Raw genomic sequence first — 10,943 nt, 5'->3', positions numbered from 1 at the left:
GCATGGAGGCTGATCATGGAATCTTCCTCATCTTGGCTAAAATCTCCACGCTTAATGTCAGGTCTTAGGTAATTCGCCCATCTCAGTCTGCAGCTTTTGCCACATCTTTTGAGTCCTATAATGTTATTTAAAAAAAATGAAAACATTGATTAATATTAATTATTATTAAAACAGTATAATAATGCAAAGATAAGCTGATTATGGAAATAGCCAAATGGGTTACATACCAGCTTTATCAGGAAGGGTTCTCCATCCTCCTTCACCGTGTCGTTGAACATGGGCGATGAGTATTTGGTCTTCTTCTTGAGTCCATACTCCTTTCTTCAACCCTACTGCTCTACAACAGGGAGTCCGTACCATTCTTGATTCTTAAATATACTTTTAATTGTTATGTGTTTTTGCTCTTTCCCAGTTTCTGATATTTTGTGTTTGAGAAGTGAGATGAAGACGAACAAAACAGAGATAAGAGAGAGAGCTTTTTGTATGTTTTTCTCACTTGGGGTTGGATAGTTTTTATAGTAACGATTAAGCGTGCGTGGCTCGTGTGCAGCCGACGGCGTTGTTTAAAGTGATTGACACGTCACACGTGGATTATTAAGTGGAACAAAGAATTGAGATGGAGGTTTCTTTACGTATCTTTACATTTCTTTGTTAGCCATTTTATTTTTTTGGTCCTTTCTAACTTAAAACACCATTTATAATTATAATATCCAGATATTTGAACAGACAAAATATCCAGAAATTTGAACAGACAAATTTAATCACTAGCATTAAAATCAGATGGACAATTCTTCCCTCTTATCTTGGTTTTAAAATTTCGTAGTATTCCGTAGTACTTTTCTCAACAAGACTAATTGACCTAAATTTATTTAAATACTCCTTTTATTTCAATTTCTTTGTAACTTAAGATTTTTGCAAATTAAAAAAAAAATCACAGATAATTTCTCATTTAATGTACTTCTTAATTATACATAAAACCATTATTAAATACAACTAGTTTAGCTAATAAGAAAACACACTATAAAATATAATAACCCATAAATATAAAATACATTTAATTTTTGCATAGAAAGTTTAAAACAGTATAATTAGAAAAAAAATTGGTTTAAATGACAAAATGGTCCATAAATATCCTAAATATATCTATTGTCAAAAAGAGATCGATAAATATCTGACGTTAACGTCATAATTTAGAGGTCATATATACGTGATTGACAAAAGTTAATTAACTGGATGATGAACACTGTGAAGTGAATGTACAATATTTTATACTTCACTTTCGTATTTTTCTTTGAGTTGAATGTTCTCATATGTCATCACTCTTTAGACAATCTTCCGGACAAATAAAGGATTCAGTCAAGTTAAAATTACTATTTAAAAAAAAGAATCAGACATCAGAGTATGGTTTAATAATCACGGTTAAAATTTGTCAAAAGTCATATCTCACGAGGCGTGAAAAACATAAAAAAAAACTGACCTCGAGATTTTCAATAAGAAAATCCAACAAAAAAATATAATATCCCAAGCGAAAAAGAGTGCCTGTAACGTATTATTGTCGGACTAAAAATCAACTGTAAAAGATGGAATGCGCGCGCGCGAGACTATTCTAACGAAGAAGACAATCAAAAGAAACACTATAACGCAGTTCACGACAAAACCAAATAAAATAACAGTAAGAAATACAAAGCGGTTTTCAAACATGCACACTTGGTGGCATCGACTACGAAAACTGAAAATTCGAGGAAAGTGATCAACTCATCAACAATACGGTCGTTTGTATTTGATGAAATAAATCAAAATAAACCTACAATTTGGTCGCTCAAACACTGGACCTGGACAGCATTTATCTGAATCAAAATACCCACAAAAATGGAAATAAAAGAAATAGTATAACTTTGACAAAAACAGTAAAAGAATTGATATAACTTTTCTACTTTATAATTTTCCACGGTTAGACTAAGAAAACCATTATTTGCATACTGACTTGAAGATATTGTAGATAAAGAACATCTTTTGTCAGTGCAACCCTGAAAATACAGTACTATTCTCCATAATTATCATTCATTATATAATACAGACTTGTAGCCCAAAGTAGGGTATACACTACAGAAGGCAAGAACTATATATATATTCCGAGATAAAAGTTACGATATTAGCACATACGTACGATTCCATGTTTCAAGTATGATTCCATCGACGAACTTATTACATTATTTTACACTTTATTTCACATAATTAAGCCAGAACCTTTGCCGGGGCTACAAACAAGCCTACAACGCCATATCGACATAAATGATCGTTTTAATGCAAGCGAAAAAGTTGACTAAGACTAACAAGATTTGGCATTTTCCGTGCGACATTAGTTAGTACTAGTACTAGTAGTACCTAGGCCTGGGACTAAATATCCGGATCCGTCGGATATCCGGCTCCGAATCCGGATCTGATCCGAAAAACCGGATATCCGGATAGGGCGGATCCGGATTCGGATATTGAATTTTGGTATCCGACCGGATCCGGATACGGAGTCGGATATCGATAAAAATTCAAACCGGATATCCGGATCCGGTTCTATGCTAATCTATTGGATTTGGGCTTTATGTTATTGGACTTTTAAATTTTAATATCTAAAAGTATTGGGCCAAATCCAATAAACTAACACCTACACAAACCCTAGTCCATAGCCACAACATTCTCGACAAAAAAACAAAAAAAAAACCTCTCTCTTTTCACTTCCACGACGGCCGACATAGGAGATGGAGCAGTCCTTTCATCGATTCAGTTCTTTCTTTTTGATTTCGGCTCTATTGCTCCTCCACCACCAACTTTCCTCCATCCTCCGCCTGTTATATCTACGGTGGCTAAGAGCCCTTTCTCTTCTTTTCCTCTGGTTTCGCTGTTATAGTGATGCAAAAGTTTCAAGAGGAGAAACAAGATAAAAAACCAATATAAGTGATGAGATTAAAGATCCAGCAGAGAAGAGATTCAAGATCGGCGAGAGGAGATTGAAAATCTTGAGTGCTAGGGTTTTTTTTGGAGAAGAGAACATAAAGGAAACAAAAAAAATACCGGATCCGGATATCCGCGGATATCCGAGTATTTGAACGGAGATCCGGTGGCCGGATATCCGGGGTGGCCGGATCCGGATTCGGAGATCACAACTACATATCCGGCGGATCCGGAGGCGGATCCGGATACCTCCAAAAACACCGGATATCCGAATCCGTCTCAGTTAGGACTTAGGAAGCAAAATACCAAAAGCTTATTTGTCAAAAAAATAAAACACAACCAAAACGACTTCAATTTTTTTTTTTTTTTTTTTGAGAAAATTACAAAAAGGAATAAATAGATGCAACTATGCAAGTTACTTTACAATATGCCAAAGCTACCAAACTCTTCTTTGATTGATAACTAAAACACTTAAGGTTAGGTCTTCCAAGTGACCGCCATTGTGAAGTAAGCTCGGTCTCTTACTTTACTTGGTTTGACCAGAGTATGATACTTATGTTTGGGCTTGGGCTTGGGATTGGGGCTAAGTTTGGAAATCATAATAAATTGAAGAAGTATATAATCAATTCGAGTGGTTACGTTTGTGTGATATATATAAGGCTCACTTTCAATTCCCCTTATCCACGAAATCTCAAGTTCACTATCTCTCCACCAATGACGTTATTATTAACAACCAGATTCAATCACATTCATCATCAGCTAGACAAAGTATGATGCTCCGCAATGCGAAACTTTTGTCCCTATCCGCAAAATTCCAACCGTCGTCTACAGAGCCACCGCATAACAGCCGGAGAACCAATATCACCGTAGGAACGTTCTCGGAACCAGATTGCAAACTATCGCGAAGGAATCTAAGTAAATCCTCGTTACTTTTACTCCTAAGTACTCAAACAACTCTGACGCCATTGCTCGACTTTTCCAAAGCTCAAGCAGATGATACAACAATTAGTAATCCTAATCCCACAAATTGCGGAAACAGAGTAAGAAAAAATGTTAATTCCAATTTTAATTTCTCAATCTTCGATACTGGTTGGTTAAATTCGGTTTCTTCTCCAGGTTCCGACTAAGAAAGCGTTCATCGACGTATCGATCGACGGAGAACCAATCGGAAGGATCATAATCGGATTATACGGAGACGATGTGCCGGCGGGAACAGCTAGATTCACCAGCATCGTAAGCGGGAAAGCAGGGATAAGTTACCGGAGAAAAGAGTTCGTGAAGATCATGCCAGGATACGTTCAGCACGGCGGGATCAGATCTTACGGCGTTGACGCAGAGAGAGCCACAGCCGCGGTGGGTACTCTACAGAACTTGATCGAAGAGTGGGAGAGAGGGAGGAGAGGAGAGATATGCAATGAGAATAAGGCGGGGAGCGTTGGGATCGTTGTGAGGGATCCGTCGATACCGCCGCCGAAGACGAAGCTTGTGGCGAGGAATGGGAAGCTTGCGATGGAGGAAGAGGTTGTCGCGGTGGGACCTAACGGAACGGAGTTTGTTATAACGGCGGTTGATTCGCCGGAGCTGGAGGATTCGGTGTTGGTGATTGGGAAGGTTTTGGAAGGGATGGGAGTTGTGGAGAAGATTAGGGAAGTGAAGACTGTTAGGGATAACACTTCTTCTCCTTATTTCAGGTTCACATTTTTATTTTATTTTTACCGTTGGATTTGAATTTGTGTGTTTTTTTATTTATTTGAGATTGAGAGGGTTTGTGATTGTGGTTTTGTGAAATAGGGTGGCTAAAGTGATCGGAGATAAGAGAGCTGTGGTGGCGGAGAGAGGATTTAATCGGCCTTATTCGAAAGTTGTTGTCACCAATTGTGGTTTGATAGAGTCACCAACTCTATGAATGAGAGCTCCTGTTTTTATTGGCAGCGTTTTTTTTTGTTGTAGTAATGCAAGAAATGTTTTTGTTTTTAAACTCAACAAACTGGTTTAACAAGAGTAACCCGTTATCAATTACATTATCAATTGAGAAATTGTAAGTGGGATAAGAATTTTTTGTCCTCGGCCAGAGCATCCCCAATAGAATTGAACTGCCTGAGGCTTAACTATATAACTCAGATACTCGATCTCATTAAGAATTAGTTCCAAGCTCGACATACAACTCTATACATATTTCTAATCTACTTCTTTTGTTAACAGAATCAATGTACTGATGTAGCAACTAACACAAGTTCTGAATTAATTTACGTGCTTAATCAAATTTAAACGGTTTATTATGGTTAAACAAATTCTATAATGTCTCGGTCCGAAATAAAAGCCCAATCTTATATTAAAGCCCATGAGCCCAAGCTAGCCCTAAATTAATTTAGGGTTTCTGTCTCTTCAAAATGTGACCTATCCTCTACCTCTTGCACTTACCCATCCATTTTCTCGGCCGGAAAGTCTTCTTGATTCTCTTCGAGGGTTTGCTACAGAGAGTGTAAGAAACCATGCCGGCGAAGCAGAGGACACTGAAGGTCAACAGGAACCCTGATCTGATCAGGGGAGTTGGTAAATACTCAAGGTCTCAGATGTACCATAAGAGAGGTCTGTGGGCAATCAAGGCCAAAAATGGAGGCGTTTTCCCTCGCCACGATGCTAAGTCTAAGGTTGATGCTCCGGCGGAGAAGCCACCAAAGTTCTATCCAGCTGAAGACGTGAAGAAACCTCTCGCCAACAGGCGCACGCAAAAGCCAACCAAGCTCAGGTACTCTAGCTTATAAACTGTCCCATTGTCTTGGACTCTGATGTATAGCTCGATGCAGTAGTCTTTTATGTCTTTGGTTTAAGTAGTGGTTTGTATGCATTTTAATTCCTTGACTCTTCCGGAAACATTGGCTAGTTTTGTATTGTTTAAATCGTTAATTACTGAGGCTTTTTGGAAGAATTGTAGTCTGTTCAGTTTTGTTTGTTGTCTCATTTGCTATGTAATTTGCTGTTACATTGTCATGAATCTGTTGTGTTGTAATCAGATCTTCTTATGACTGTACTGCAGATCCAGCATCACCCCAGGAACTGTGTTGATTATTCTTGCTGGTAGGTTCAAGGGAAAGAGAGTTGTTTTTCTAAAGCAGCTTGCCTCTGGATTGCTTCTTGTCTCTGGTGAGTTTTATGCTAATGTTCTCTCTTGATTTTGCCAACATTGTATATCCCAAATGAGGAACACCCACTTTCATTAAACGTGCTTTGTGTATTCTGTATGAAGTTGACATTCTTGTTGTGTGTTATTGACGTGCAGGACCATTCAAGGTCAATGGTGTTCCTTTGAGACGTGTGAACCAAGCCTATGTGATTGGCACTTCAACTAAGGTGGACATTTCTGGAGTCACCGTCGACAAATTTGATGATAAGTACTTTGCCAAGGTTGCTGAGAAGAAAAACAAGAAGACAGAAGGAGAGTTCTTCGAGGCTGATAAAGAGGTATCTCAAACGCACATTTAGTTCATCTTGTTTGTGCACTACCCAAGTTAAAAAGCTATTCTTGACCAACATATATACCTTTTGGATTCATTCCACAGGAGAAGAAGGAGATTCCACAAGGGAAGAAAGATGACCAGAAAGCCGTGGATGCAGCTTTGATCAAAGCCATTGAAGCAGTTCCTGAGTTGAAGGCTTACCTTGGAGCAAGGTTTTCGTTGAAACAAGGAATGAAGCCCCATGAGCTTGTTTTCTAGATTTCATAACCTTTTTCTGAGGTTTCTGTTAGAGTATCTGTCTCCTCAAGTTTTACACTTCAAATGGTTGGTTTTGTTCTTGTCCACTGACCAGAGACATAAAATTTTGGCTGCTGCTTTATGGATTTCTGTTCTACATACGGATAATTTATCAATCTTGGTTTTGAATGTGTGAGATCTGACTTCAGCAATGGTAAACAGTTCAGATGATTCTAGTAAGTAGTAATTGTTAAGACATGATGGAAATCGAAGTGAAGAATTGAAAAAACCATTTCAGTGATGCTAATAGTTAGCTTACATTCTACATAAAACGTTGATACTCTTATTACTTTATCACTCACACATGCACTGAGATCAAGCTGGAGGTGCTTCTATACGAGTTTGATCGTTATCTTTAGGTGTTTCTTTACCAGCACAATCAGCAACTTTAGCTCCGGCCTCAACATCTCCGGCCAAACATCGTCTCCATTTTCGTCTCAGCCATCCTAAGAGCCCACCACTCTTTATCATCTCCAATGGATTGGCTTCAGCAACTAAAACAGTACCCTGGCGGCGCCTTGCACATATACGACCCAAGAAGCAAGAGAGAACTGCAAGAACGACGAGAACAGAGATGACTGCGAAGAAGGGTCCAATAGAGCCGGAGGAGTAATGGTTTGGAGCGTTTGGTGCTGCAATTAGATTGGCATTGGTAGCCGTAGGTACGATCTCATTGCCTCCTAATTGCTGTTGCGGTTGTTGTTGTGTAGGAAACAACGACGAGCTGCTACTACTACTAGCCATAGCCATTAAATCTAATGATGTTTGTGGTTCTTGGAGATGAAGATTCTATATTTGTCGATAGAGTTCGCTAGCTATGGTATATCTGAAAATGAAGATGTATTATATATAGAGCCATAGAGGCATGTGCACATGGACATTGGTCTTTTGGAGAGCTTTTAAGCCGACCAATGTTTGGTGAGGAAGGACATGTAAAGGTGAATAAAGCGGAGAAATCCTCATCAGCTTCATCAAAAGCTTCTCAAGCTATAATAATAAAGATATGTATACGATCCATTGCACTCTTAGAGGTGAAGCAAACGTTGACTTCTTGTTCTGATTTTGGCATTTGTCATACCCTGGGGGATTAGCCCAACTTTATAGATAAACTACTGTAACTGCCACTAGTTTGAGTTTGGAGTGACTTCTCTGTAAAATTAGATTTATGATTACTTGAATTCAGTGTTCAAGAAAGCGGTCTAGGCGGCCGTCTAGGCGCTAGGCGCTCAGCAGACGTTTAGATGACCGCGTAAACCGCTTAAAATTACATAAATTGTATTTTAATATTTATTTTTGATTTTTAAATTACATATATTAAATTATTATGTTTTATATCTATATATGTAATTATAAATATTTATATGTTGTTAATATAATTTAAATAAATGTATTTTTTTTTTACTTTTGTTTATAATTTGTATTTTTTTATTTTTATAACATATATTTTTGTATAATTTTATATATTTAATGTTTTATGTTGTAAACGCCTAAACCGCCTAAAAACCGTCTAGACCCCAACTAAGCGTTCTAGGCACTAGGCGCTGGATCACCGCGTAGATACCGCCTAGCGCTTTCTTGAACACTGCTTGAATTAAACAAAACGGTTAATTCTTACGAACTAAAGAATAACAAATCCTATTATGTATGTCACGGTCCACATTAAAAGCCCGATCTAATTCCAAAGCCCACAAGCCCAAATTTGCCCTAAATTTTCAAATTAGGGTTTCTCTGTCTTCAAATTAACCATCCTCTCCGCCTCAACGCTCTCTTCTTGCCACTCTCTCAGCCGGAATAATTTGCCTGATTCATCACGACAGAGGGAACCATGCCGGCTAAACAGAGGACGCCGAAGGTGAACAGAAACCCTGATCTGATCAGGGGAGTAGGTAAATACTCGAGATCCCAGATGTACCATAAGAGAGGTTTGTGGGCAATCAAGGCCAAAAATGGAGGCGTTTTCCCCCGCCACGATGCTAAATCGAAGGTTGATACACCGGCGGAGAAGCCACCAAAGTTCTATCCAGCTGAAGATGTTAAGAAACCTCTTCCCAACAGGCGCACGCCAAAACCAACCAAGCTCAGGTACTTTAGCTATGATACACTGTCTCCTAGCTCGATACAATTGTCTTCCTTGTGGTTTGCTGTTGATTGTTTTTTTGGCTCGTAGAGTAGTTTTGCTAAGAGGGTTTGTATTAGATTTGAATATCTGCTGGAAAGTGGCAAACTTTTTGGAGAATTTGTGGAAATGCACGGGTTTATGAAAATTACGTTGTTCTTTGCTTTGCCTTGTTTTGGTTACGTCAGTTGATTATGGGTTTAATAATGTTTGTATTGTAGATCAAGCATCACACCAGGGACAGTGCTGATCATCCTTGCTGGTAGGTTCAAGGGCAAGAGAGTTGTTTTTCTGAAGCAACTTCCCTCTGGTTTGCTTCTTGTGTCCGGTGAGTTTTATCCTAATCCTGCTCTCTTGATTGCCATATTCTATAGTCCATTTGGAGAACGCTTATTCTCTATATATTTTATTTTCTCTGTCTTCTATTTGGACCTGAAGTTTTCCTATTTTCTGTTATTGACATTCAGGACCATTCAAGGTCAATGGTGTTCCTTTAAGACGTGTTAACCAGGCCTATGTGATTGGCACTTCCACGAAGGTTGACATTTCTGGAGTCACTCTTGACAAATTCGATGATAAGTACTTTGCCAAGGTTGCTGAGAAGAAAAAGAAGAAGACAGAAGGAGAGTTCTTCGAGGCTGATAAAGAGGTATAATAATCTTTTTGGCAAGTTACAATAACCATTGCTTGATCAGAAAGTGGTTTTATATCGCATTTTAGATAGAATGCCAATTCATCTTGGTTATCACAGTCCATTGTAGTTGGCCAAATTGTAATCATTATGCTTGACTTAACACCTCTTTTTTAAATATCACAGGAGAAGAAGGAGATTCCACAAGGGAAGAAAGATGACCAAAAAGCTGTGGATGCAGCTTTGATCAAAGCCATTGAAGCAGTTCCCGAGTTGAAGGCTTACCTTGGAGCAAGGTTTTCACTGAAACAAGGGATGAAGCCCCATGAGCTTGTTTTCTAGGTTTCATAACCTAACCTTTTTTGTTTGAGTTTTCTAGAGTATCCGTCTCCGGAAGTGTGTGTTACCCTCTAAATGGTTGGCTTATACCTTCTATATTTTACGTATGGATAAACTATCGAACCTGTTTCGTGATGTGACCTCTAAAGCAAAATTCTATGAAAGAGGAGACTTAAGTTGTGCTTTAGCTGTTACGAACTTGAACAAACATTTAGACAGAAGCATGTATGTGTATAATGCATGTACGTATGTATGCACATGAACATTGGTGTTTTTAATTCAAAAAGCAGTATACAAATTGACACTTGTTGATGTGAAGTATTTCTAGATTTGGATTATAATAGATCAACTATACGAACCTAGATAATCTTCGGTTTCATGTATAGTCTCCTTGAGAGACCAAGCCAATGCAAGACTGAGGCAGGAAAGGACTAGAGAAGGATAAGTAAACATTGAGAGATATTTCCATTGATGAACAATGGCTTTTAAGATGCTTAGTTGGCAGCCTTTGCAATCCAAACAATATTCATAAGAACATTGATCTGGAACTTGGTTCCGTTCATACTGATGTTTCCAACTCCACTCGCCTGGCTTGTCGAACATCGTCACATCCCCACATTCCTCCGGTTGTGCACAGCAATACTTCTGCATATATAGCATGTATAGTTAGTTTTATATAAAACATGTCTTCTATTTATAGTAAATATTTGGAAACTTACCCAAACATTGCTGTTTTTGCTGGCATTGAAATTACAGTCATGGTTGTAAATGATACACGAGGTTACCTTCTCGAACTTCTCCTTAGGGACCAGCTGGCCAAGTAACTGTGGCACGGTGCGGTGGTCGTTGGCCGGATTCTTAGGGATTCCAAAAGTGGTGTTGTAAAGAAAACATTTGATTGAAAAACCAGATACAATGATAATGACCACAACCATGCCATAGTAGAAAAAATTGAAAAGACGTTTGGAGCGGCAACAGATTCCGTATAGACCGATCTGAGGAATCAACAGAAGAAACAGACCAAGTAACACAAACGGGGCTGAGGTTTCTTGGATGCAAGAAGACACTGTTTTTTTTTGGTATAGACCTGTTCCCATCATTGTGAGGCCTATAGATATCAAGATTATTGTCGTCATTGTTAGAAATCCAGTTTGTA

General features: G+C 38.5%; 5 protein-coding genes and 1 long non-coding RNA gene across 6 annotated transcripts; 3 read left to right on the top strand and 3 right to left on the bottom strand.

Moving 5' to 3' along the window:
* LOC104713041 lies at positions 2,175 to 3,554 on the bottom strand. The gene is made up of 2 exons (XR_755568.2): positions 3,067 to 3,554; positions 2,175 to 2,893 (listed from the first exon to the last, which is right to left on the bottom strand). It is a non-coding gene; the product is annotated as an uncharacterized LOC104713041 (long non-coding RNA).
* Positions 3,625 to 4,974, top strand: LOC104713040 (peptidyl-prolyl cis-trans isomerase CYP26-2, chloroplastic). The gene is made up of 3 exons (XM_010430072.2): positions 3,625 to 3,986; positions 4,063 to 4,637; positions 4,738 to 4,974. The coding sequence occupies exons 1-3, from the start codon at positions 3,717 to 3,719 to the stop codon at positions 4,850 to 4,852; spliced, it is 960 nt and encodes a 319-aa protein (XP_010428374.1). The 5' UTR covers positions 3,625 to 3,716; the 3' UTR covers positions 4,853 to 4,974.
* On the top strand, positions 5,341 to 6,830 carry LOC104713039 (60S ribosomal protein L6-2-like). Its single transcript, XM_010430071.2, has 4 exons — positions 5,341 to 5,695; positions 5,984 to 6,090; positions 6,227 to 6,408; positions 6,507 to 6,830. Exons 1-4 carry the CDS (start codon positions 5,439 to 5,441, stop codon positions 6,660 to 6,662), a joined length of 702 nt encoding a protein of 233 aa, XP_010428373.1. The 5' UTR covers positions 5,341 to 5,438; the 3' UTR covers positions 6,663 to 6,830.
* Positions 6,905 to 7,652, bottom strand: LOC104713038. Its single transcript, XM_010430070.2, has one exon. The coding sequence runs from the start codon at positions 7,449 to 7,451 to the stop codon at positions 7,017 to 7,019; it is 435 nt and encodes a 144-aa protein (XP_010428372.1). The 5' UTR covers positions 7,452 to 7,652; the 3' UTR covers positions 6,905 to 7,016.
* Positions 8,438 to 9,974, top strand: LOC104713036 (60S ribosomal protein L6-3). The gene is made up of 4 exons (XM_010430069.2): positions 8,438 to 8,783; positions 9,039 to 9,145; positions 9,285 to 9,466; positions 9,635 to 9,974. The coding sequence occupies exons 1-4, from the start codon at positions 8,527 to 8,529 to the stop codon at positions 9,788 to 9,790; spliced, it is 702 nt and encodes a 233-aa protein (XP_010428371.1). The 5' UTR covers positions 8,438 to 8,526; the 3' UTR covers positions 9,791 to 9,974.
* On the bottom strand, positions 10,133 to 10,938 carry LOC104713035 (tetraspanin-17-like; the record flags this gene model as incomplete). The annotated part of the gene is made up of 2 exons (XM_010430068.2): positions 10,133 to 10,432; positions 10,507 to 10,938. Coding segments are annotated over 2 exons (732 nt in total), but the record flags the coding sequence as incomplete, so codon positions are not given.

The sequence above is a fragment of the Camelina sativa genome, chromosome 9 (genome assembly GCF_000633955.1).
Source record: "Camelina sativa cultivar DH55 chromosome 9, Cs, whole genome shotgun sequence".
Taxonomy (NCBI): Eukaryota; Viridiplantae; Streptophyta; class Magnoliopsida; order Brassicales; family Brassicaceae; genus Camelina; species Camelina sativa.
Note: the sequence above shows the minus strand (reverse complement) of the source record. Positions and strands in the feature narration are given on the sequence as shown.

Bases quoted from the DNA above. Each gene is read 5' to 3' on its own strand.
- LOC104713040 (XM_010430072.2), top strand. From the start codon at position 3,717: ATGATGCTCCGCAATGCGAAACTTTTGTCCCTATCCGCAAAATTCCAA. The intron at 3,987-4,062 runs GTAAGAAAAAAT...TTTCTTCTCCAG, and splicing joins CCACAAATTGCGGAAACAGA to GTTCCGACTAAGAAAGCGTT. The intron at 4,638-4,737 runs GTTCACATTTTT...TTTGTGAAATAG, and splicing joins ACTTCTTCTCCTTATTTCAG to GGTGGCTAAAGTGATCGGAG.
- LOC104713039 (XM_010430071.2), top strand. From the start codon at position 5,439: ATGCCGGCGAAGCAGAGGACACTGAAGGTCAACAGGAACCCTGATCTG. The intron at 6,091-6,226 runs GTGAGTTTTATG...ATTGACGTGCAG, and splicing joins TGGATTGCTTCTTGTCTCTG to GACCATTCAAGGTCAATGGT. The intron at 6,409-6,506 runs GTATCTCAAACG...TTCATTCCACAG, and splicing joins TCTTCGAGGCTGATAAAGAG to GAGAAGAAGGAGATTCCACA.
- LOC104713038 (XM_010430070.2), bottom strand. From the start codon at position 7,451: ATGGCTATGGCTAGTAGTAGTAGCAGCTCGTCGTTGTTTCCTACACAA.
- LOC104713036 (XM_010430069.2), top strand. From the start codon at position 8,527: ATGCCGGCTAAACAGAGGACGCCGAAGGTGAACAGAAACCCTGATCTG. The intron at 9,146-9,284 runs GTGAGTTTTATC...ATTGACATTCAG, and splicing joins TGGTTTGCTTCTTGTGTCCG to GACCATTCAAGGTCAATGGT. The intron at 9,467-9,634 runs GTATAATAATCT...TAAATATCACAG, and splicing joins TCTTCGAGGCTGATAAAGAG to GAGAAGAAGGAGATTCCACA.